Below are 27,515 nucleotides of genomic sequence, written 5' to 3'. Positions count from 1 at the left end.
TTCCAGGGAATACAACACTAACTTGTGTAATCTCTCCTCATAAAGGAGTTCAGGTGTTATTCTGGTAAATCCACACTGCAATCCCTCCAAGGCCAATGTATCCTCACTAAGGTATGGTGCCCATAACTGAACACAATACTCCAGTTAACTGGGTGGTATAAATAGGGCTTTGTATAGCTGTGGCATAACTTCTACCCCTTGCATTCTAATCTTCTAGATATAAAGGCTAGCTTCTGTTAGCCTTGGATGGAGAAGTGAATTCCTAAATTTTTAATTTGGCAGCTAAAGTTGGAGAGAGTTCAAATGATAAGATTTCAACCCTGCTACTTAAGTTGAAAGAAAACATTAAAGGACCACCCTTGGGAAGCTAAGAATCATAGAAATTAAAAGAGGATATTTATTATTATGACCTAATTCAATACCAGGTTTTCTGCACCTGGTCCATAACATCTTAATGATCTATGAACATGGACCCCTAAATCTCTTTGGACCTGCACTCTTTGTAGGTTTTCACCTTTTAGGAAGTGCTCCGATCTATCCTTTTACGTCCAAAGTGGGTGGCCTCACATTTGCCAGTTTTGTCCATTCACTTACTCAATGTTATGATTTTATGCTTCATTATGATTTTATGCTTCATCCACACTGCTTAAAATGTCGCCTATCTTTGTGTCATTCTCAAACCTGAGTGTGTGGCTCTCTATTCCATCACCTAAGTCATTAATAAATATGCTGAACAGTTGCTGGGATACTATTCCACAGCTGGCACTTTCTAGTACTTTGGTAAAGTGATCATTCTTCAATGACTGCATCTAGTCGCCAGTAGGCTATTCAACAGTGGAGGCATCAAAGGCACATACAGTATGATCTTGCCCTATCCAACATTCACACATGTGCCCTTTTCAGGATAGCAGTCACAAGTGCAACACTAGCTGACTGGATAAAGGGAGGTGAGCAATCAGCGGACTCAGCAAGGACCAGGGTCAGAACCTGGTCTGGTCTATACAGCTTCCATTAGACTTGCTACAACTTTATGAACTAGACTTAGTTGATGGAATAGAGAGCCACACATATCCAAATTTGACAATGACAAATTGATGGCTACAGCTGTTGTAACAAAAGACTCCAATTATATTGCCTGAAGCTGACAGAAAAGAATGATGTCCTATTTCCATTTCAAAGCAGAGTGCCTGTCAATGAACGTAGGGGAGCAGGTGCAGAGATTTATTTTCAACTTTCAAAAGCCGGGTTTTTTTAAACAGTCAGAGCAGTCAGTCAATTTAAATCACAACATAAACAGCAGAGGCTGACAATGAGACATAACTTCCGAGCTCCCCAGCGACATATTTGGGGGGGTTCTCCAAAGATACACTGGGGAATTCCCATTGGAATTTCCCAGGTAAGGTTGGCACAGCAATTACCCAGAAGTGCAAACTTCACCTGGGCAATTGCAGTGCACTGGGAAGCATCCGAAAATGCAACTTAAATTGCAAACTTTGGATGGTTCCCACTGGTTTACACCAATAGTTATCTAGAAAAGGTTAGAAGGATCAAAACCACTTCTAACTTCTGGGTAGCTATTGTACAGACCCAACCGACCCCTCCACCCTCCCCACTGGACTCCCCTCACAACCCCGACCCCCATGGGGATTCCCCACAACCACCGACTATCTACGCCCTATGGAATTCCTTCCACCCCCATGAGAACTCTTCCCCTCCCCCAACTTTACCACACCCAACCTCCGACCCCCACCCCACCAACTGACCTCCAACCCATCGACCTCTGATACCCCCGAATCCTATTCACTTACCTTAGATGCTTACCTTCTCCCTGGCTTGTCAAGGACCTTTAATTTTCAATGGACCTTCAACTTACCTGGTTCACACCAGCTAGTGCCAGTAAAAAAGGGAGTGTAGGCTCCTTCGCTTTGTTCGACGCTGGGCCCCAGGGTCACAGCACTGCCTGAATCGGAAGGTCGGGTAAGATAGCATCGGAAAAAAATTTACGCAAGCAACTGGGCACGGAATTGCAATCCAACACTGACTGCCACTCCGAGGAAGTTGCGGCCCAGTGTTTTTTTTCTATTCTTTAACGCATTATGGCACTTTCTCCAACAGATAAAGTACTGTAATGCATGACAACACTTACACAATAATGTTCAACATAAGGGTCAACTTACTTTTGCAGAATAGATCCCCATGATGAAGACTGCATTAAAAACACACCTACATTACAAAACAGCATCTAATAGTGATATGTGAAGGTGTCAAAACATTTTACACTTACCATTCACAATATTCCCGACTCCTCAGCAGGCTTCCCTTAGTGGTCATGAACTCTCCAAGGAAGTGCATTTTTTTAAGGCTTCCAAAACCCACACCAGCACACGAAAATTGAATGCAGGAGGAAAAACAATTTTCCTGTGGTCCTCACAATGCAGACCTCGACCACGGAAAGGTTTTGCACCCAAGGCCTTCCCGACCCTCGAAAAGGCCACATGAAAATGGTGTGGGGTCGGGAAGGCAGAGGAAAACTGTTTTTCTAGCAAAAAAAAACTAAATTCAACATTTTGTGACCCACCTTCATTGAAAGATGAAAATCCAGTTCCTAACGTTTCCGCTCCTCTGTGTTCCAACTTTGCCAATTCTCCCCCAATTCCCTGAATCTCTAGGAGCCTGAATTCACTTTTTGACTTTTGCCTTCTGTTAGTAAAGGGCTAACCTCCACTAAACATCTTCCCACCACTCCATAGCCACTCATTTTGTGGGAATTATAGATGCAAGCCGTCACTCATCACCCTACCCTCATGCCTCATTACTGTCAGTCCCAACTGGTTGCTTCATAAGAAGTGTTCAAGGTTCCCCACCACCTTCCCTTTTTAGCATTGCAACAGAAGAGGTAAAATAAGTTCTTTTAGTGTTGCCACAAAACACATGCAACATGACAGTTACTTTATATCTTTATACTTAACATTTATTTTTCAAGTAAGATATCGTGCAGCACACTTACCTTCCATCTCTGGGATTTGAGTCGAAATCTAGTACAGACTGATCAGTAAAAGGTTCTTTAGGTTGCTGGCCTCAAAGTACAAAGCAGAATTAATTTGGGTAGCCTCAGTTCATTTCCTCGTAGGCCACCATAGCTACCCAAATTTAACACCAAAGTATTAACCTCACTCAAGACATGTCGGCACAATTGAACCTAGTTGGGGAGGCATGATACTGGCACGCAAAAAGTGATTTTTTTTTTTTAAACCATGTTCTACTTGGTGGGGAGCCTCACTGAAATGGAAAACATCTCAATTTAAAAAGGTCCTTCAGGAAGTGAGCCACAACAGGAGTTCACAACACAAGCAGCCCCAGAGGTTTAATTCTGCATATTAAAACAAAACCCTGTAATCACATTCTTCTCACTTTTTGGTTGAACTGCAATGTGTCGACTTTTTCTGGTACTTACTACTCGAACAAAAGATGATACGTAATCCAAAGTCGAGCTCTCACTGCCCAGTTTTCTTGGGATCCTAATCCGGTACAGTCCATCCGTACTAGCCATATCCTAACAGAAATGGAAAAGAGACATCAACCATGGATAGATGGACAATGAAATCTTGATTAATGAAAAGTGCACCTAAAATGTTCAATACGGAATCGGTTTTCTGGATTCTACTGGCCTGTTACGACCTGTGGAAAATTTTCTAAACACTACTCCACTTGAGCAAAGAAAGAAAGAACTTGCAGGTATATAGCATCTTGAATTTTCCAGAACATCCCAAACCATTTTCAAAATATTGTCAGTGTTGTTATGTAGGCAATGTAGCAGCTGATTTGTGCCACGTACAGCAATGAGATTTATGACCAATTAATTTGTTTTGGTGATTTAGGTGAGGAATAAAAGTTGCCAGGCACCCTTAACTCTTGTTCTAACAGTGCCAAGAGATATTTTACGTCTATAGCAGGGCCTTGGCATCCCTCACACTGAAAGGAGGCATTGTCAATTCTCTCACTCCAGCACTAAAGCATCGGACTATTTTCACAGTGGAATAGGGCTTGAACCAATGACCTTTGAGGGGCAAGTGCCACCACCAAGCCAAACCGACACTGTATCCTATGAGGCTCGTGTGAAGAAGTATTTTACTTTTGGCCTCTTTCTCCTAAAGGTGACAATTCTTGCTGGAGTGTGACTTCATTGTCCTTTGGTAGTCTTCATTTTTGAGTCAAAACATTGAGCATCAAAAGGAAATTTGGCCATCACAGCCTGCCTGACCTTGTCTTCCTTTGAAAATTAAACATGCATTCTTTCCAGCAAGGAGTCAGTGGACAACAAATAGAATCCGGGACCAAACCAAAACCAGTTGTACCCAGCCACTTCCCTCATGACTGTCAAGATAAGATCAGCAAACTCAAAGGCTAAATAACTGACATGAGCAGACAAATCTATCATTCCCAACAAATAAGCTTCATGGAAATCCTAGTTACGCCTCTGATATAACAAACGTATTTAACTTAGTTTATCAATGAACTTATATAACAGATTTGAAAGCATTCATCGCCCACCAGGTGTCGCAATCTGTATAACACACCAATAAATCATAACAGAACATTTTGGAGAATATAACGGTATAAGAAATTGGAGCAGGAGTCATTCAGCCCTTCAAACCTGCTCCATATTCATTATTATCAGGGTTGATCATCTACCATAGCTCCACTTTTCCACACTTCCCCATATTCCTTAATTTCCTTAGCATCCAAAACTCTCTCAATCTCTCTCTTGAATAAACACAACAAATGGGCATCGACAGGCCTCTAAGGTAGAGAATTTCAAACATCCACAACCCTACAAGTGAAGAAATTTCTCATTTAAGTCAAGGAACAAATATGAAAAAGAAACCTATAATCTCCTCCTGTACTTTTCTGACCTTGAAAATAATTTGAAGAGTTTAATAATGTAACAAAGAGAAACAAACAACTATCAATCTAGAGGAAGGTGTGATAATAATTAGCCTCTAATTGCACTTTGGCCGATCTAAACTGAGCAGCGACCTTAAAACAACAGGTTAGGTCAGCTGCTAAAAATTACAAGCATGCTCCACATCACACAGTACCCGTAATAGCACACCATGCATGATTCACCTAGCACTGCAGCAACTCACCAAGGCTCACCAGTGTGTACCAGCTACAAGATGCACTGCAGCAACTCACCAAGGCTCACCAGTGTGTACCAGCTACAAGATGCACTGCAGCAACTCACCAAGGCTCACCAGTGTGTACCAGCTACAAGATGCACTGCAGCAACTCACCAAGGCTCACCAGTGTGTACCAGCTACAAGATGCACTGCAGCAACTCACCAAAGCTCCTTGAAAGCACCTTCCAAACTCGCGACCTCTACCACCTAAAAGGACAAGGGCAGCAGACGCATGGGAACGCCACCACCTGCAAGTTCCCCTCCAAGCCACACACCATCCTGACTTGGAAATATATCGCCGTTCCTTCACCGTCACTGGGTCAAAATCCTGGAACTCCCTAACAGCACCGGGGGTGTGCCTACACCACATGGACTGCAGCAGTTCAAGAAGGTGGCTCACGACATCTTCTCAAGGGCGATTAGTGATCGGCAATAAATGCTGGCCTAGCCAGCGACACCCACATCCATGAGAGAATAAATTTTAGCAATATTTAAAGATCACTTTTTTCTTGGTTAAAGGCCAACTACCAATTCTTAGTGAGAGAGTAAAGGATCCTTAGGTTAAAGAATATCAAACATTTGTTAACTTTGAAGCTATTGCTCCACCACAAGATTTGGGATTGTACCTGTGATCCAGGAACATGAAAGAAAGTACTACTTACCCGGAGTTTAATCCTTTCGTCCTCTGTCAGTTGTGTCTGAGTTAGCGCAAGAGTGTTTTCACGGCCTGGTCTCCAAAGGAATGAACCCCTTTTCTTATAGTGAACGCTGTCATCTACAATGATAAAACAATTATTTATTGTTCTCTGGTGGGCTTTAATGTAAGAATACCTTAATTTCAGGAAGCATAATTTCAGTATATTGTCCTGGGCCAACATGGAGAGGAATCACTGAATAAAAATTAGAAGCAAGAATGCTGATTCAACCAGGAGCAGTGAAACAAAGTAAAGCAACCCAACCGCTCTCACTGTGGTGGTCAGTTAACTCAGGACAAGCCACGAATAAAATCATAGGATCATAGAACAGTACAGCACGGAAGGAGGCCCTTCAGACCATCAAGTTTGAACCAGCTCTTTTGAAGAGTAACCCAGTTAGTATCAATACCTCACTCTTCCCCATACCCCTGCATTTTTGTTCTCTAAGTATTTATCCAATTCTCTGCTGAAGGTGACTTTTGAGTGTGTATCCACCTTTCTATCAGACAATGCAATCCAAAAACCTAACAACTTGCTGTGCAAAAAGGTTACCTTTGGTTATGTTGCCAATTATCTTAAATCTATAGGCTGTAGTAATCAACCTTTCAGCCACTGGAAACAATTTGATGTAGGATCTCCTAATGTATGCCTCAGTTGGGGCAATGAAGTCAACAGGGGAGAATTCATTTGGAAAGCATACTCATTTGAAAATCAGTTCCCATCTTTGGACTTACCAAATTCAAAAGAGTGTTCAAGGGGCACAGACAGTCCTGTTATTTCAGAGTCTAAAACATCTCCTGGCTGAAATAGAAGGAACAGAAATTACTGGTTGTGCATCACTTCAGAATTAGAGAATAGATCACTTACCCACTCTGTGCTTAGTAACAGCATCAAGCACTACTAGAGTCAAGGAGACCAAGCAGATCTAACAGTAGGGTTTCTAAATGTACACATCTTGCTCAAATTTAATTTAGCTTATTTTAGAAATTGAAGTGATGGAGACAAAAAAACATCATTCAAGACAAAATCAAGGTTTTGGAAGGAATGGAAAAGAGTAAGTACTGACTCAACAACATCGAACACTGAATTTAACAGCTTGAGCATTAAGGGTGAAAGCCAAGATAAGGAATTGAGCTTTTAGAAAAAAATAAGCTACAATAAAAGATGCAACACAATGTATTTGCATTTTAAGGAGTGAGGATTCAGGGAAAATGATGTATCAAAAAATAAATTAAAAATTCAATGGAGGCACTACATGATAGGAAAATACATTTAGTGCAAAGTTCTTCCCTTGTTATGCTTCAGTTTTCTTTTAAATTGAGCAAAAATTAAGACTATGAAATATATTGAGACCTAATGTTTCAGTTCAGGTGCCGGGCACTCATGCACTCAATTGATAAGAGGCCACCCAGTGACACTTCTGCCCAGTTATAATAGGTTTTTCTTCTTTCTTCAATATGGGTCACACGTTGACTAAGAAATTAGAAAAAAATTAGCAAAACTTCTAATTCCTGTCTGTTGCTGGTTGCAAATGTGCATTCACTCTCACTCTGATTATATACTCCTGTTCTCGTGTTCCAGCAACAAGAGAGGGGCTGTCTTCAGTCAAACCACCACCCCATTAGCAAAATAAAAATACACTAAATGACCCATGAGGGGATGGTTCAAACCCATTTCCTATCAATTATGGCACAGCACACTTAAAGAAAGACCCCGCATGAGCCCCAGCTATGCCTGTCTCTTTATGGGGTATGTGGAACATTCCTTGTTCCAGTCCTACTCCGGCCCCCTCCCACAACTCTTTCTCCGGTACATCGATGATTACTTTGGTGCTGCTTCATGCTCTCGTCAGGACCTGGAAAAATTTATTAATTTTGCTTCCAATCTCCACCCCTCCATCATTTTCACATGGTCCATCTCTGACACTTCCCTTCCCTTCCTTGACCTTTCTGTCTCAATTTCTGGTGATAGACTGTCCACCAATATCCATTACAAGCCTACCGACTCCCACAGCTACCTCGACTACAGCTCCTCACACCCCGCTTCCTGTAAGGACTCCATCCCATTCTCTCAGTTCCTTCGCCTCCGTCACATCTGTTCTGATGATGCTACCTGCAAAAACAGTTCCTCTGACATGTCCTCCTTCTTCCTTAACCGAGGTTTTTCACCCACGGTCGTTGACAGGGGCCTCAACTGTGTCCGGCCCATCTCCCGCGCATCCTCCCTCACGCCTTCTCCTCCCTCCCAGAAACATGATAGGGTCCCCCTTGTCCTCACTTATCACCCCACCAGCCTCTGCATTCAAAGGATCATCCTCCGCCATTTCCGCCAACTCCAGCATGACGCCACCACCAAACACATCTTCCCTTCACCCCCCCTGGCGGCATTCCGTTGGGATCGTTCCCTCCGGGACACCCTGGTCCACTCCTCCATCACCCCCTACTCCTCAACCCCCACCTTTGGCACCTCCCCATGACCACGCAGAAGATGCAACACCTGCCCCTTCACTTCCTCTCTCCTCACCGTCCAAGGGCCCAAACACTCCTTTCAAGTGAAGCAGCATTTCACTTGCATTTCCCCTAACTTAGTCTACTGCATTCGTTGCTCCCAATGCGGTCTCCTCTACATTGGAGAGACCAAATGCAAACTAGGCGACCGCTTTGCAGACACCTGCGGTCTGTCCGCAAGAAAGACCCAAACCTCCCTGTCGCTTGCCATTTTAACACTCCACCCTGCTCTCTTGCCCACATGTCTGTCCTTGGCTTGCTGCATTGTTCCAGTGAAGCTCAACGCAAACTGGAGGAACAGCACCTCATCTTCCGACTAGGCACTTTACAGCCTTCCGGGCTGAATATTGAATTCAACAACTTTAGATCTTAAACTCCCTCCCCCATCCCCCCTCCCTTTCCGTTTCTTCCCCCTCCCTTTTGTTTTTTCCAATAATTTATATAGATTTTTCTTTTCCCACCTATTTCCATTATTTTTAAATCTATAACTGTAATACCCAGTCAGTCTTTCCACCCCACCCTACTAGAGCTGTACCTTGAGTGTCCTGCCATCCATTCTTAATTAGCACATTTTCTTAGATAATATCACCATCTTCAACACCTCTTTGTTCCTTTTGTCTGTGACATCTTTTGATTATCTGCTCCTATCACTGCTTGCTTGTCCCTACAACCACCCCCCCCCACCCCCCCCAACTTCTTCCCCCCCCCCCCCCCCCCCACCCACCCCCACACCCCGCCCCCCCCCACACACACACACACCTTAAACCAGCTTATATTTCACCCCTCTCCTAACTTTACTTAGTTCTGCTGAAGGGTCATTAGGACTCGAAACGTCAACTCTTTTCTTCTCCGCCAATGCTGCCAGACCTGCTGAGTTTTTCCAGGTAATTCTGTTTTTGTTAAAGAAAGACATGCATTTATATAATGCCTTTCATGACCACAGGGCATCTCAAAGAACTTTACAGCCAAGCAGGTATACCTTTGAAGTGTAGTCACTGTTGTAATATGAGAAATGTGGCAGCCAATTTATGCACAGCAAGCTCCCACAAACAGTAATGAGGTAATGATCAGATGATCTGTTTTTTAGCGATGTTGTTCGAGGGATATATATTAGCCAGCCCACTAGGGAGAACTCTCCCGTTTTAGTGATAAACATTGACTAGAGCTCTCCTGCTCTTCTTCAAGGTAGTGCCAGCAAATCTCATACATCTACCTGAAAGGACAGAGGGGGGTCTCGATTTAACATCATCCAAAAGACGAACTCTCTGACAATTCAGCACTGTCTCAGTACCGCACTGAAGTGTCATCCGAGGTTTGATGCTCAAGTCTCTGGGATGGGGCTTGAACCTGCAACCTTCTGACTCAGAGGTGAAAGTGGTACCCATAGTGCCACAGCTAAACTCCTATGTGAACCTGAAGCCCCTAAATATTTCACCATTGCTCTGCTGAGTTAAGAGATTTTAAAGGTGGCATCCCATTAAATCTGTGAAAAGATGAGATGCAATTATTGACATTGCTGTTAGTGAAGTAGTGCTATTAGCACTGTAACAGTGCTGCAACAATAGGCAGATGATCTTACCTTGCAATAGATACTTTTTAAATATTGTAATCACCCGGCAGTACAATTACAGACTTTGTATTTCCAAACCAAGCTTGTGTTTGGAAAGAGTATTACGAGCTGTATAACACTAGTACCAGTGCTAATAATGGGAATAGCAGATGTGATGAATTAAAAGCATCAAACAAACATATCAGCACGAAATAAACTAGTGCTCCAGCAGTTTACTACCAACATGCTAAAGAAGCCTCTAGACAGTGCTACCTCATTGTAAGTAATAACATCTCAAATTAAAAGTCAGCTTCTGGCAACTATTCACATTTACAAAATGTATCACGGGGCCTGCACTTTACAGTCCAAGATACCTTTTCCTTGGAGCCAAATATTTTTGGAAAAATTGAAAGATTTCTGCCAGTTTCCAAGCTTACCCAAACCTCAACAATACTGAGCAGAACTCACAATGAGATTCTATCTGTCATTAATGCAGACGTATCGGACATTAGTATGCAGTAAACCACAGGGTGACTGCACATGGTATATATTATACTACAGCTGTGGCAGAAACCTGCAGCTTTTCTGGAAGCAAGGGCAACACTAATTTTACTTATGTCTTATTTTAAGCACCGTTCATAATCTGTGACAAAATCATTTCAGATAGCTCCAATTAAGTATTGTGCTTCAGAAATCACCATGTCTAGGTGAGGGTAATGAGGAGTAAAAAAGGAAAACTGACATTCTGAGATACAGGAGATTTGCACACTGTTGTTTTACTGTTAGAACCTGGATCTGAATCCAACCCAGTTGGCTAACAGTGAGGCCAGCATTTCGAAGAAGAACGGGGAAGTTATCCCTGGTGTCTTGGCCAATACTTATACCTCAGTCAACATCAAAAAAAGATTATCTGCTCTTATCACACTGCTGTTTGTGGGGTCTTACTTTGCATAAATTAGCTGCACAATACCTACATTACAACAGTGACTACATTCAAAAATACTTCATTATCTGTGAAGCGCTTTGAGACATTAAGTCATCATGAACGGCACTATATAAATGCAAGTCTCTTTATTTCTTTGACATGCACTGTCAGAACAGAGTAGGATGAGTTTCATTCCCATACCAACACTGATGCAAAAACATGCTCCATTCCCAGACAGTGACATCTGAAACTCTGAACTTCTGAGATCAGTGCAAAGTGAATCTTCATCACAGTGATTCAAGTTGGGCTACGCTCAGGGCCTGAAATTATTAGAACCCATGTTGATTGCTAACCTTGTCTTGATCAGTTTCTAACACTTCCCATGGATTGAAATGTTACTGTTAGTGCTGTCAGAGAAAAGTAAAAATAAAAGATAGCCATCTGGAAACTGGATAGCTTAGTTCAATCGAACACTGAAATGGATTCAGACTTGACAAGCAGACTGAGTACTTACCGACAGACATGTCTTAACAGGTGTAGGCCACCACTTGAATACTTGAACTTTGATTTTCTCTTCTTGTCACCCTAGCCTAAATTTCTCCTCTCCTGAAGGTACACTGGGATACATGGGCGACAGCAAACTTCTGGTACCTCAGTAGCTTTCCCTCCCTCACAGCCCTAGGCAGTGGATGGCAGTAGGCTGTTTGGTGACATGGGATATCACAGCTGACCACAATTCTGTCTTTTCACTATACTTTTCAGTAGGTTTGCAGTGATGAGAAGAAACCCATGGTGATTTTGTTGCTCTTTATCTTAAGTAATGTGGGACAAATAAACAGTAGTATCTATTGCCATTCCAACTGAGGTCTGACTCAATAGAGACCGAGATTGGGCCTGAGACTTTTTAGGTCAGCCTGGATTTGAAGGTGGCTCCGTTCTTCAATGAACAGTAAACATATTGACAGAATTGGAAAGAATTTCTACTCGAGTAAAAACATTATTTAAAATTACTGAGGTTGTCAACATTAGGTCACAGAATACAGGAATTATTCATCATCATTTGGAAAATTGAAAAACAGCACTGTGGGTGTACCTACACCACCTGGACTGCAGCGGTTCCAGAGGCAGCTCACCACCACCTTCTCAAGGACTATTAGGGATGGACAATAAATGCTGGCCCAGCCAACAACACTCATATCCCATGAAGAATAAAAAAAAAATTCTTAATTATAAAGCCCATTTCCCCACTTTGAATATTGTTCTCTTTAACTGGAGAATTGAATGGTTCCAAGCTCAGTACTTCAGCACCAGCATGAAGTTCCCGCTACTTTACGTGAGAATGGATGTTTTTTAAAATATTTTTGGGGAATATGATGTTATTCTGTGAAGAAGGCTGTGCGTGTGCGTGCATAAATGATTTAATTAAGCTGGGGAAAGGTTTACTAGAGACAGGTTGTCTGGGAGGTTTAATACATGAAAGGATAGAGGCGTTAGGTTTGTGCATTTTTAATAAGATATTATGGTGGGTTTGAGGTACAAGTAAACAGGTTGGATCTAACATTTGTATTTTTAGATAAGTTGAGAGTCTGTTTGAATATCAAAGGGAAGTCAGAGGCAGCAAGAAACATTTCTGCATCTTACAGGAGTTCCATGGGTAAACTGAAGAGGGTATATTACATTCTATTGACCCGAATGGCAAGACAAAATAGAAACACAAAAGATTTCATATTTGGAAGGATTTGAGTTTCAAAGGGGTGTGAGAACAATGGAACCTGAGATGAAAGGGGGAAAAGGTATTTTAGTGTTACTGTGGAGAGCTTAAGGGCTGGCTGTTGGAGGTTGGCTGTGTGAGGAAGATCTCCTGAAGACAGCTGTAGGTTGGGACAAGATGCAATTTGAATCAGCCATCCAGCCAAACCAGAAAAGTCTTGGGCTGCAAAAAGCAGTCTTGTTCTGAAGTCTTGGATTTCCACAGCAGAGTGGAAGAGAGTTTAAGAGGTTGTGTGGATGCCTTTATTAAAGCTACAGCAGTTTGTCTTGGGTAACATTACTGGATTTTTAGTTAAACATCTATAAGGGAGTGTTGCCTGGAAGGTGTATGCTGCACCATGTAGCTCATTAACATCTGCATGTTAGGGAGTTTGGTGGACATTTTCAGTCAGTAATTAATTCAAGATGCATTTCAACTATCCATTTCCATACTACTACACAAGGCACCATACATTGTTTAAGAGTCACAGAATACCATCTCAAGAGATGTTTTTACTGGCTTCACTTCAGGTGCAGCGCATCAGTAAAAAGGTGCTTTGGGCAACCAAAGCCTTTTGGTGGGTTGTACAGCACTCCCAAAATGTTGGTACTGCAAGCAATCAACAGGAAAAGAAACATATAAGCTAATTGACTGGTCTAAAGATGGTTATGGCCTTGACTGTTAATTAGCCTGCAAGTTCTGCCAGGGCTTCACACTGTCCACTATGAAAAAACTGCAGAAACGATTATAACTTTGGAAATGACAATGTGATCGGATCAAAGGGTCTATTTCCCAGTTAAATCAAGATATCTGTTCTTCAAAAAAAATCTCTCATAAGGAAACAGTCATCCTTCATTTTAGAATACTATTTAGACATTGATGTCCTTGTTTTGATGACATATTGACAAATACACCACATAGCACAATAAGAGTTTCAGAATAATTGCACAGTACACCATTATTTTAAATATTCTATCAATCCAAAGAATTCTACAAATATACTGAGTACCCATCTGGAGCACCTCTAAATATCCACGTGACCTTCTGTATTATGATTGTGCAATACTTGGCTGTATTTATAGAACCATAGGATGATGAACACAGGAGGAGGTCATCTGTACCTCTGCCAAATCTTTGGAAGAGCTCGATCCAATTAATCACACTTTCTGACATTTTCCCCATAGACTTGCAAACCTTTCCCTTCAAGTATTTATCCAAGACCTTTTTGAATGTTATTATTGGATACGTTTCCACTACCCTTTCAGACAGAGCACTCCAAATTATTACAACGCCTCGTGTGAAAAAATTCTGATTGCATCTCTGATTTGTTTGCCAATTAACCTTAAAACCATGTCCTCTGATTACCAACCCTTCAGCCACTAGAAACAGTCTCTCCTTATTTACTCCATCAAAATCCTTAATAACTTCAAACACCTTTATCAAATCTCTGCTTAACCTTCTCTGCTCTAGGGAGAATAGCCTCATCTTCTCCAGTGTCTCATCATAATTGAAGGTTCCCAGTACCATTCCAGTAAATCACCTCTACACACATTCTATGGCCTTGGCATCCTTCCCAATATAGTGTTCAGAATTGGACACAATACTCCAGGTGGAGCTGTAAGCGTATTGACGGGATAGTATGTACAAATCTATATGCATGTATGCGGGTGTTGGTGTATACATGAATAAGTTCAGCTGTACATATGGGAGAAGCTATCTACATGCATGTACGTAAGAGAGATGTATGGATGTACAAATGCAGACAGCTGCAGAAGAGAAGCGGGCAGTCAGAGGAACAACCCAATCAGCCACATCTGACCTGGAGCTGTTGATGGCCATGTTAGCCAGAAACAGGAGCAGACCTATAAGGAGGTCCTCAGACATGCACTGCCCACTGTACACTGGGTGGTGAAAGATCGGATCAAGTTATTAGCAGTGAAAAGCAGGCAGAAATTGGGGCACAGCCACTTCAAATAATGCAACAAGGGCTCCAAGCTTTTACACTCCGTATAGATATGGAACATAGACTCTTCCAGCTCTTAAAAGTTACAGGCGGAAAAGTTATGAGACCTGCTGGTCGAAACTGCTCCATGTACCACTCTCTGTGTCAGATTCCCAATTGTACAGAGGAAAACTCAACAAAGAAAAACCACCACTGGGGGCTCCTGCCTCTGCATCAACCTGGTTGTGCCCATTGCCAGGCACCCAGATCATGGCTGTGTCTGTTACTAAGCACCCAGACCCTGGTTGTGCTCGTTGCTTGGTATACTGACTCTAGCTGTGCCCAATACTAGGCACCCAGACCCTGGCTGTGACCATTGCTAGGCACCCAGACTCTAGCTGTCTCTGTTGCTAGGCACCTGGATCTTGGCTGTGCCTGTTGCTAGGCACCCAGACCCTGGCTGTGCCCATCACTAGGCACCCAGACCCTGGCTGTGCCCGTCACTAGGCACCCAGACCATGGCTGTGCCCGTCACTAGGCACCCAGACCCTGGCTGTGCCCGTCACTAGGCACCCAGACCCTGGCTGTGCCCGTCGCTAGGCACCCAGACCCTGGCTGTGCCCGTCGCTAGGCACCCAGACCCTGGCTCTGCCTGTCGCTAGGCACCCAGACCCTGGCTGTGCCCGTCGCTAGGCATCCAGACCCTGGCTGTGCCCGTCGCTAGGCACCCAGACTCTGGCTGTGCCCATTGCTAGGCACCCAGACCCTGGCTGTGCTGTGCCCGTCACTAGGCACCCAGACCCTGGCTGTGCCCGTCGCTAGGTACCCAGACTCTGGCTGTGCCCATTGCTAGGCACCCAGACCCTGGCTGTGCCCGTCGCTAGGCACCCAGACTCTGGCTGTGCCTGTCACTAGGCACCCAGACCCTGGCTGTGCCCGTTGCTAGGCACCCAGACCCTGGCTCTGCCCGTTGCTAGGCACCCAGACTCTGGCTGTGCCCTTCGCTAGGCACCCAGACTCTGGCTGTGCCCGTTGCTAGGCACCCAGACTCTGGCTGTGCCCGTCGCTAGGCACCCAGACTCTGGCTGTGCCTGTCCCTAGGCACCCAGACCCTGGCTCTGCCCGTTGCTAGGCACCCAGACCCTGGCTGTGCCCGTTGCTAGGCACCCAGACCCTGGCTGTGCCCGTTGCTAGGCGGTGGCAGCTGCACTCGGCTCTCGCGCGGGCAGAGTTCAAACTGCCCAACGTTCCATCCTTAACGGCCGCTCAGCCCGACCAGGCCCACACAGCTCTCATCATCATCACCACCACTCCCGGCCTCTCTTCGCGGTTACAATGCCCTCCCAAGCTCTCTCACTCCCTCACTCACTCTCCTGGAGTTGCAGAGACCGGCACGGAAGAGGCTGAAGAGCAGAAAGCAACTCTGGATCGAAGCGCGGCTCAACTCCATCATCGCACAGCCAAAACCGCAGAGGAGCAGAAACTACAAAGCCCAGTGCAACATGGGATACCGGAGGACCATGGGCCGGTAGGATGATGGGATACTGGAGGACCATAATCTCCCAGCACCGCGAAGCTTGCAGGGATGGAGGAGCAGTTGCTTACTGGAGGAGAATGGTTGCTGCCCCTGTTCCTGTGTCACAGACTGAACAAACACATTAAGTCTTCTTTCTTGAGAAAGTTGAAGCCCACCCACAGAATCGCGTCTGCACCGGCTCTCCAAATGAGCATGGTGACTTAGTGCCATTCTGCTGCCCCTTCCCCCTTAGAGTGGATGCTAATTCCCTTAGCAGAAAAGGGAGTGACTTAGGGGACCTAGACTTAAAGTGATTCGTACAAGGTTTAGGAGGGAGATGAGGAACGATTTTTTTTTCACCCAGGGAATGGCAGAGGTCTGGAACTCACTGCCTGAAAGGGTAGTAGAGGCAGAAACCCTCAATTCATTTAAAAGGCACCTGAAGTTCCATAAATGTTTCTATATTTTCTAAATATTTGAAAAGGAGGAATGAGTAGGGATGTGGGGAGAGGGTGGGGGAGCGGCAGTACGTGAATTGCTCCTTAGGAGAGCTAGCACAGTTACGATGAACCGAATGGCCTTCTGTTCTGTACTGATTCTATGACTCTAACCATTTCCACTATTGACCTCCTATTGCCCTCACATGTGTAATTCTAAAGTTATTAAGCTGCTATTTGTTCTCAATTCTCCCATCAACTTCATATTATGTGTGGCCTAATCAACTTACATTTATATAGCATTTTTCACAACCGCCAGACATCTCAAAGCACTTTACAGACAAGTACTCTTGAAGTCACTATTGTAATGTAGAAAACACAGTGGCCAATTTACACACAGCAGCAAGTACCCACAAATAGCAATGTGATAATGACCAGATAATCTTTTTTTGATTGAGGGATAAAGATTGGCCAGGAAGCAGGGATATTCAAAATATTGCCATGGGATCTTTTACATCCACCTAAGCTGGCAGATGGAGCCATAGTCATACAGCTCATCCAAAAAGATACCACCTCTGACAGGGCAGCATTTGAGTGTCAGACTTGATTTTTATGCTAAGATAAAAGCAAAAAACTGCAGATGCTGGAAATCCAAAATACCTGGAAAAAATCAACAGGTCTGACAGCATCTGCGGAGAAGAACACAGTTAACGTTTTGATTCTGTACGGACTTGAAACGTTAACTGTGTTCCTCTCCACAGATGCTGTCAGACCGGCTGCGTTTTTACAGGTATTTTTGTTTTTGATTTTTATGCTCAAGTTCTGATTTGGGACTTGAACCCAGAACCTTGTGACTCAGAGGCAAGAGTGCTACCACCCGATACTTTTAATATGTTTAAATGTTCTCAAACTCTGCGTTCACTTATGCACATTGGCAGTTTCAAGTTGTTCAAGGCATAATGTACCCTCGTCAATTAACGTGACTCCTCAACACTTCCTTCAATTCCATACTTTCTCCGTAACCTCCCCCAGTAATGATAGGTTCATGCAGCCTGTCCTTCTTAAGCCGATGCTTTGAACAGCTCTCCTAGTATGCCGCAGTTTGTTCCCTATAACCATACAAATTAGTCCTCTTTATGGACATAGCCAACTATCTTTTGAAGGTTTCTGTGGAATCTGATTCCACAACCTTTTCAAGTTCTGTGTTCCAGATCTTAACGACTCTCTGTGTTAAATCATTTTTCCTCATTATCCCTCTAGTTCTTTTTCCAATTATTTCAAATCTATTACTTCTGGCTACCAACGCACTTGCCAGAGGAAACAGCTTCTCCCTATTTATTCTATTAAAACCCCTCAGAATTTTTAGTTTATCTTAACCTTCACTGTTCTAAGGAGATCAAGCACAACTTTTCCTATCTCTCCACATAATCGAAATCCCTCATCTCCGATATCATTCTGCTGATAAACCTCCTCTGTGCCTCCCCAAGGCTTTGACATCCTTCCTCTAGAATTATACATAATACGCTAGTTGAGACCTAACCAGAGATCTATAAAGGTTCAGCTTAACATCATTTTTTTGTATTCAATGACCCTATTTACAAAACCAAACATTCTACATACTTTCTTAACCAGCCCAACAACCTGCCTGCCACCTGCAAAGATTTGAATATATACTCCCAGTTCACTGTGCTCTTGCAGCAATACCAACCCTAACCAAAAATAGTACTATTTAGATTACACCCCCTTTCTATGTTATTTCTGCCAAGGTGTATCGTTTCACACTTATCTATTTTAAATTGCCCCTGTCTGTGTCCGCCCAGTTCACCTGTTTGTCTACATGCTCCTGAAGTCCTAAAGATTGGATAGGCTGAGGTTGTTCTCCTTGGAACAGAGGAGGCTGAAGGTAGATTTGATTGATATGTACAAAATTGTGAGGGGCCTGGACAGAGTGGATGGGAAGGGCCTATTTACTTTAGCAGAGAGGTCAGTGACTAGGGGGGCCATAGATTTAAAGTGATTGGTGGGAAGATTAGAGGGGAAATGAGGAAAAACTTTTTTACCCAGAGGGTTATGGGGGTCTGGATCTCACTGCCTGAAAGGGTAGTAGAAGCAGAAACCCTCAATTCATTCAGAAGGTTATTCACCTCAAGTGCAGGGCTATGGACCAAATGCTGATAAGTGGGATTAGGCTGGGTTGCTTGTTTTTCAGCCAGCGCAGACAGGATGGGCCAAGTGGCCTCTTTTTGTGCCGTAAACTTCCTATGATTCTAAGTCTGCTGTTATTATGCTCATTATTAACATTGCTCAGTTTTGTATCATCCACAATTTCAAAAATGTGCTCCCTATCGTCAATCCCCTCCATTATTTTTGCTGATGATTTCCTCCCTACATTCATCAACAACCTTCAGATGGTACAGATCCTTCAGCGATCCTACAAGGCAGTAAAGTTACTGCATCTTCATCCTCTCTATGCCCTTTACCAGGATAATGTAACCCTTGTTTTTTTTGTAAATCTTTGAAGTTTTGTCATGTCTCAAGTCTAAAAAAAGAACTGCTTTGATGGCTCCTCGATCATGTAACAAGAGCTGTTAATTCAAATTCCATCAATGGCTTGAGAAAGATTGCTTGATAAATGTTTATTCCCCTCCAATCTGGTAAAACTAATGAATAAAATTATTTTCTGTCAATGATCCTTGTTTATGGAACTGAAACTACTGCCACACTTGAGGAGACTTTACCCTCTGATTTGTACTGTGTGCTATTAGCCAGTTTCTACATGTCCTTGAGAGAGCCTTGCTTTTCCTTCCATAGAATCATAGAATGGTTACAGCACCAAAGGAGGCCATTCATCCCGTCGTGTCTGTGCTGGCTCGCTGAGTGAACAATGCACCTAGTGACATTTTCCCACCTTCTCCCCATAACCCTGCACGTTCTTCCTTTCCAGATAATAATCAAATCCCCTCTTGAACGCCTCAGTTGAACCTGCCTCCACCACACTCTCGGGCAGTGCATTCCAGATCCTAACCACTTACTGCGTGAAAAAGTTTTCCCTCATGTCTCCATTGCTTCTTTTGCCAATTACCTTAAATCTGTGCCCTCTGGTTCTCAACCCTTCCACCAGTGGGAACAGTTTCTCCCTATCTACTCTGTCCCAATTCCTCATGATTTTGAATTCCTCTATCCAATCTCCTCTCATCTTTCTCTTCTCCAATCTATCTACGTAACTGTCTGAAGTTCCTCATATCTGGAACCATTCTCATGAATCTTTTCTTCGCCCTTTCTAATGCCTTCACATCCTTCCTCCATTACAAGTTTAACATAATTTCCTTGCTTTTGTACTCTATGCCCCTATTGATAAAGCCCAGGATGCCAAATGCTTTATTAACTGCTCTTGCAACCTGTCCTGCAATGATTTATGTACATATACACCCCGGTCCCTCTGCTCCTGCATCTCCTTTAGAATTGTACCCTTTATTTTATATTGTCTGTCCACATTCTTCCTACCAAATGAATCACTTCACATTTCTTTGCGTTAAATTTCATCTGCCACTTCTCTGCCCACTCCACCAACCTATGTCCTTTTGAAGTTCTACACTGTTCTCCTCACAGTTCACAGTACTTCCAAGTTTTGTATCATCTGTGCACCAAGGCCTAGGTCATTAATATATATCAGGAAGAGCAGGGGTCCTAACACCAATCCCTGCGCTATAAACCTTCATCCAGTCCAACTCATTAAATGCTACTTTCTATTTCCTATCACTCAGCCAATTTCTTATTCATGTTCCTACTGTCCCTTTAATCCCATGAGCTCTAACTTTGCCCATAATTGTGGAACTTTATCAAATTCCTTTTGGAAGTCCATGTACACCACATCAACAACATCGCCCTGATCAACCCTCTCTGTTACCTCGTTGAAAAACTCAAGCAAATTAGTTAACAAACCCATACTGACTTTCCTTAATTAACCCGTATTTGCCCAAGTGACTATTCATTTTGTCCCAAATTATTGTTTCTAAAAGCTTCTTCACGACCAACATTAAACTGGCGGGACTGCAATCCTGGGCTTACCTTTACATCCTTTTTTTGAACGAGGGTGTAACATTTGCAATTTTCCAGTCTTCTGGCACCACCCCTGAGCCAGTGCCTCTGTTATTTCCCTTAGTATCCTTGGACGCACCTCTTCTGGTCCTGGTGCCTTACCAACTTTAAGTGTAGACAATCTACCCAATACCTCGTCCTTATCAATTTTAAACACGAAACCTGAACAACCTCCTCTTTCATGACCTGCGCAGTATCTTCCTCCTCGGTAAGGACAAATGCACAGCATTCATTTAATATCTCAGCCGTGCCCCCCACTCCATACGTAGATACCCTTTTCGGTCCCTAATCACCCTGACTCCTCTCTTTTTGCCAGACTTTATTCCACATGCTGTGCATGTCGAGTCTCGATTGCCCTGTCTCTGCTGATGTCAATGGAACTTTGCAATGGGGCACGTTTCTCTCACAATTTGCTGCCATCTGTGTGATATAGTTAGAGCTCTTCCCTCCTGTCATGGTGTTTGCTCACTTCCCACAAGTGGACCTGCTCAAATTGTGGACATGCTGATAATTGGTGGCCCCTCAAAGCCAGGAGGACGCTCACCACAGAGTGCAGCTCATGGCAAGAACCCGCACACGGAATCTACTAATGCGGGGAGCTGTTGCGCTGCAGCTACCACACAGTTCTGGAGACTCGCCCACTCTTGTTGCCTGTCATAGGCATGTTGGAATGTTTCTCAGGTTGAAAATCAACCTGGTTGACCATGTTGCGCAGTCATCAAATGGGACTTAAATCCAGAACTCCTGGCTCAGAGGCAGAGATACTATCCACTGCGTCACAAGCACCTCCGTAGTCTTAACATAAAATCACATTCATATTGGGCTCAGAGTCCATATGAAATGACTCCATGTACGTACAGATGTTACCTATGCAAGACACACACAAAACAGCAAACGCTTATGCAACAACAACTTATATTTATTACAGCCAAAAACCGAAGACAGTGGAAATCTCATGTTCATATAGCGACTTTTAATGTGATAAAACGTCCCAAGGCGCTTCACAGGAGCGTCATAAAACAAAATTTGACACTGGGTCACATAAGGTATGGGGTCAGATGACCTAGACCTTGGTCAAAGAGGTAGGTTGTAAGGACCGTCTTCAAGGCCAAAAGCAAGATAGAGAGACAGAGAGATTTATGGAGGGAACTCCAGAGCTTAGGGTCCACGCAACTGAAGAGGCAGCTGCCAATGGTGGAGCAATTAAAATTGGAGATTCTGAAGAGGCCAGGATCAGATGAGCACAGATATCTCGGAGGGTTGCGGAGCTGGAAGAGAACCTCAGAGATAGGGAGGAGCAAGGCCGTGGAGGAATTTGAAAACAAGGATGAGAATTTTAATGTAGTCAACGTAGATCAGTGAGCCAAGGGGTGATATGTGAATACTTGGTTTGAGTTAAGACACAGGAAGCAGAGGTTTGGATGACCTCAAGTTTACAGAAGGTAGAATGTAAAAGATAGACCAAATACTAAATCCACAATTTACTCTTGCTAGCCAATGTAAAGACTACCAATAACTTCTAACCCACATTTGGTTCCATTCTCTCAAAACTAACCTACAAATCTGCCTGCACCTGCCTATATCAACATCCTGGGGGTTACCATTGAACTGAAACTGAACTGGAACAGCCATATAAACACTGTGGCTACAAGAGCAGGTCAGAGGCTGGGAATTCTGTACAGAGGAGCTTACCTCTTGACTCCCCAAAGCCTGTCCACCATCTACAAGGCACAAGTCAGGAGTGTGATGGAATACTCTCCAGTTGCCTGGATGAGTGCAGCTCCAAAAACGTTCAAGGAGCTTGACATCATCCAGGACAAAGCAGCCTGATTGGCACCCCATCCACCACCTTCAACATTCACTCCCTCCACCATCAACGCACGGTGGCAGCAGTGTGTACCATCTACAAGATGCACTACAGCAACTCAGCAAGGCTTCATCGACAGAACCTTCCAAAACTGTGACCTCTATCACCTAGAAGGAGAAGGACAGCAGATGTAAGGGAACACCACCACCTGGAAGTTCCCCTCCAAGCCACTCACCATCCTGACTTGGCACTATATCGTCGTTCCTTCACTGTCGCTGGGTCAAAATCCTGGAACTCTTTCCCTAACAGCACTGTGGGTGTACCTACACCACATGGTTCAAGAAGGCAGTTCACCACCACCTTAAGAGCAATTAGGGATGGGCAACAAATGCTGGCCTAGCCAGCGACGCCCACATCCTGCGAAGTCAAACTCCACTGTGCTGCCTCCAACTAATTCTCTGCAGGACTTCAAAACTGTGGAATTCCTCACTGCCTTTAGTGGACCCACCCTCTTATAATATACAGGCTCAGCATCACGAGAGCCTGGGTTTGTCTCGTCCACCATTTTGAAATTTGAAAGGTCTCCTGTGAGTGCTAGGCCTGGATGCTACAAAGATTTTGTTGAAAGGGCGCTGTGCATTTCCCTCATAATGAATTTGCTCCGAATTCAATAATGAAGAACAAAGGTCTGCAAATCTTCAAAGAATTCGATAGTCTTAATTAAAATACATTAATGGACTTGCAGCACCCCCTTAAGCTGCCATTTTGAAATGCTGCTGTGTAACTGAACTGCAGTAGGATGTTTCCATTCACCTTGGCCAGTGACTTCTAGATAAAGCAGTTAATGCTGTCTGATAGCTCATTAACTAACTTCAGAAACCAGGATGAATAACTGGCTGGGAAGAATATGAATGAGGATTAAAAGGACAAGCAGAGATAGGAGATCAAATGTCGACTGGAACATGATGGTTGCTGCAGATCTGTCAACACTTGTCAAATCCAAAGTATAAGATTTTCAGTCACATGCCGGTCGTCTGTCAGAGGAGTTATCTCGAGCCCAAAAATAAAATTAGAAGCTGCAGCAAAAAAAAAATTGCATAAAATTTTGAAAGTTAAAACAAACTCTGCTCATTAATTGCTGATCCCCTCATTCACGTTTTGTCGATTCAATAACTTGGTAGCTTTTTTTCAGTCACTCAGTCACACTGGAATCAAAAGGCTGGAGGGCGGTGGATTTGAGAGTTTGAAATTCCCTCTCAAATCCCTCTGCCTCAGCATCTCTTTAGGAGCCTCCTTTAAATCCACCTGTTTGACCAAGCTTTTGATCACCCCTTCAAAATCTCTCTTGCTTTGGCTTCAGCGTCCATTTAATAAAATATACTATGTGTCAGTGAAGCTCTTTGATGGCTTTGTTATGCGAAAGGCACCAATTTGTTGAGTTAATTGGATGAAGCCCAATCATCCCCCATCGTAATGACCCGGGCGTGCGTGAAAAAAATAGCTTTCTCTGCATGAATATAAAAACAGAAAGCGCTGGAAGGATTCAGCAGGTCTGGCAGGATCTGTGGAGAGAAACACTGAGCTAATGTTTCAAGTCCAATATGACTCTTCTTCGGTTCCTCTTTCTAGTTTCCTAGTTTCATACTTCACTTCAGTTCCGAAGAAGTCATATTGGACTCAAAATGTTAATGCTGTTTCTCATTCTACAGATACTGCCAGACCTGCTGATTTTTCTAGCACTTTCTGTTTTTATTTCAGATCTCCAGCATCCACAGTATTTTATTTTTGTAGTACTGTTTTCTCTTTAATCAAGTGGTCGTGAACATACTTAATACTGTCGTAATATGCCTTTTAAGGAGTAGCAGCATGCGATCACTAGAAGGGAAGTATGTCATGTGATCCAGCCTCAGTTTCACTTCGGCCTAGAGCAGAACACACAGCTCTGCTGATGTCTTCAAGCTTTCTCTTCATGTATGTATATGTTCTCATGTGCCTAGTCTAAATAAATGAAATCACAATGTGTTTAAACCTTCCCTTGGTATCTTTATATCGTTATAAAAACACAACATGGTGGCAGCAGTGGTCAAACAGCGTGGCAGCAGGATTAAGTACAGGTACAACTTGGTGGTGGACAGCCTTAGATTGTGCTACATGGCATGAGATGATCCTTGACATTTTGGCCAGAGTGCAATAAGTTCACAGCTTCAGAAAGTCGCAGCATAGTGACTGCACAGAAAAGTTTTGAAGACATCAGCAGCGGAGCTGTGAGTGCAGTTTTCTGCTCCAGGCCAAAGTGAAACTGAGGCTGGATCACATGACACACTTCCCTGCTAGTGATGGCATGCTGCTATCCCTTAAAGGCATATCACAACAAATAAATCTATCAAAGTGGCTTTAATCAAGTGCCAGCCACGGCTTAGTTGGTAGCACTCTCAACTCTGAATCAGAAGGTTTTGAATTCTGAGAACCACTCCAGAGACCTGAGCACAAAAATCAAATTTAACACACCAGTGCTGCGCTGAGGGAGCGCTGCACTGCTGGAGATGCTATCTTTCAGCTGAGAAATTAAACCGAGACCCCATCTGCCTCTCAGGCAGATAAAAAAGATCCTTTGGCACTCTTTCGAAAGCAGGGCAGTTATCCCTAGTGTCCTGGCCAATATTTGTCACTTAATCAACATCACAAAAACAGATTATCCAGCCATTAACACACCACTGTTTCTGGGGGCTTGCTGTGTGCATATTGGCTACCATGTTTGCAACAATACAAAAGTGACTACACTTCAGAAGTACTTAAGTGGCTGGAAAGTGCTATGGGATGCCCTGTGCTCATGAAAGGTGCTATATAAATGCAAGTTGTGTTTATAATTACTTTGCCTTTCACTCTCTTTTCTCTCCCTTTTTTCCAACCCTGTCTTTATTCTGGTTTCTTTTCTTGATCTAACTGTGTCTATTTTGCCCTTCTTGTTTGCAACCAGCCTGTTTTGGGATCTGCTGCTGTCTTCCTATTAGGAACACAAAGGAGAACAAGACATCTCAGACCTCAAAGTCATAACTCAATGGCCAAGGCTCCCTCGGGTACCTGAGGCAGCTGAGCTGTATCAACTACAGCACCTGATCTGAGCTGAAATTGCTAATCTCACCAAGAGGATGTTTGATAGTCCGCTCCTGAGTTAGGGAAGGAGAATTTCAGACCGTGTCAACATTCCTGATACCTACCTAACATCATCCGCTCCAGGTGCGATTGTGTGGAAAGGAGCAGGAGTAGGCCATTCGGCCCCTCGAGCCTGCTCCGCCATTGAATAAGATCATGGCCGATCCGATAGTAACCTGAAATCTACATCCCACCGACCTCAGGTAACCTATCACTGGGCTTGGCCTGATGCCTCCACAGTCGAATAGCATGCCCACACTGTCAAATCTCACACATGAAGAGACCACTTGAGCAACATAATGAAGAGCTGTATTTCAGCAAGGAATCAACAACCTCAGGAGAGGAAGAATTGATGTCAGTTACGGTAATTCCCCCCATTTTGAGCGCATTCTAATAACAGGTTTTCGTTTCAGAGCAGGTTTCATACGGAGAAACTTTTTTGAATAGCACTCACAGCCACAACCTCAATGTTCCTCGGTGTAGCCTGGCTGGCCAGCCTCAAGGGACTGAATGGACATTCCTGAATGATTCCCAGGCTCTTCTGATGGGACAGGGACTGATTCCCGGTTTCTACTGGTCAGACAGGATCCTTCTGTTCCTGTCCCCCTGCCTCGGGCTCCTTGCCTGCTGCTGTTTTGGGCTCTCTTGGCAGTAACTCAGGCCAGGGCCTGGCAGCCTTCCCTGGACACCCCCCCCCCACCCCACACCGCTAACAGCCAGTAAAGGTGCCAGGACTCTGGGCCAAATGTTACTGGGAGGCAGCCAGTACCTGTGGAAAAGTACAACAACATGAGAATGAGAGGAGATGGGGAAATATTTAAACATTCACACAATAGCCACACTTTGTGGGTTCAGGCATTCTCCAGGGTTTGAGTAGTTCATCTAGGACGAATCTTCAGTGCCGCACCAAGACCACTGCACTGTAGGTGGTCCCCTCTTTTGCACAAGGCATTGAACCCAGGTCCTATCTTCCCAATTCTGATAAAAGGCCATCGACTTGAAATGTTAACTTTCTTCCTCTCTCTACAGATGTTGCCTGACCTGCGGAGTATTTCCAGCTTTTACTTTTGTCTGCTTTGTCAGGCGTACATAATGGATCCCACGGCACAATTCAAAGAAGAGCAGGGGAGTTCTCCCCAGTGCCCTCCCTCAGCCAACATTACCGAAAACAGATTTGGTCATTGTCATGTTGCTTTTAATGGAACCATGTGCACAAATTTGCTGCCACATTTCCTGCATTACAACAGTGGTTGAGTCAGAAACTTTCGTAACATTAAAGGAGTATTTAGATATTCACTTGCGTTGCCATAGCTTCTAGGGCTACGGGCCAAGCGCTGGAAAATGGGATGAGTGAAGTCAGATCTCTGTTGAACGGACACAATGGGCCAATTGGCCTCCTTCTGTACTGTAAACGTCTGAGTCTACGACTAAGAGGTAGACAGTCGGGCTGGAGGACCCCCTCAATCACCTGCTGCCTGGTGGACCTGTTGATGGCCACCTTGGCCAGGCCCGAGAGCAGGCTACAGTCTCTCTTTATACTCCTTTTGAGTAACAACTAAACAAATAAATTAATGAACTAATTGACACCCTGTTACAGGGGCACCAAACTCCCTTTACTCTCTTTTGAGTACAGCATTAAACAAATGAACAAATTAAATTAAAGTGATAGCCCCTTAAAGGGTCACTGTAGCTAAATACAAAATTTTTAAAGGAAACTTTAAACAGGGTTGATGATGCACTCTAGCCCCTGCAGTGCCCACCAGGCAGGGGGGATTCCCTGAGCTGAGAGTGTGCTCTTCTGCACATGTGCACGAAAGAGCACCCTCATCTCCCTGAGGCTAAGTGCTGCCTCAGGGAGATCGGCTCCACAATAAAAAATCTGAAAAATAGAAAAAAAAATTCCCTGACATGTCCCCTCATGTGTCACTGTCACATGAGTTGGGACATGTCCATCAC

At 43.9% G+C, this 27,515-nt stretch overlaps 1 protein-coding gene across 2 annotated transcripts in view; it reads right to left on the bottom strand.

Moving 5' to 3' along the window:
* emc10 (ER membrane protein complex subunit 10) overlaps positions 1–16,059 on the bottom strand; it is a 45,621-nt gene extending 29,562 nt beyond the window's left edge. For both annotated transcript variants that reach the window (XM_078531723.1, XM_078531722.1), the window contains exons 1-4: positions 15,918–16,059; positions 6,610–6,676; positions 5,843–5,955; positions 3,455–3,553 (exon numbers count right to left, since the gene is read on the bottom strand). In XM_078531723.1, the coding sequence (XP_078387849.1) occupies positions 3,455–3,553; positions 5,843–5,955; positions 6,610–6,676; positions 15,918–16,001 (363 nt within the window). In that variant the 5' untranslated portion in view covers positions 16,002–16,059. The remainder of the gene's footprint in view (positions 1–3,454; positions 3,554–5,842; positions 5,956–6,609; positions 6,677–15,917) is intronic.
* Positions 16,060–27,515: the final 11,456 nt, after the last annotated feature.

The sequence above is a fragment of the Cetorhinus maximus genome, chromosome 29 (assembly GCF_964194155.1).
Source record: "Cetorhinus maximus chromosome 29, sCetMax3.hap1.1, whole genome shotgun sequence".
Classification (NCBI taxonomy): Eukaryota; Metazoa; Chordata; class Chondrichthyes; order Lamniformes; family Cetorhinidae; genus Cetorhinus; species Cetorhinus maximus.
This window is presented reverse-complemented; position numbering and strand designations above follow the sequence as displayed.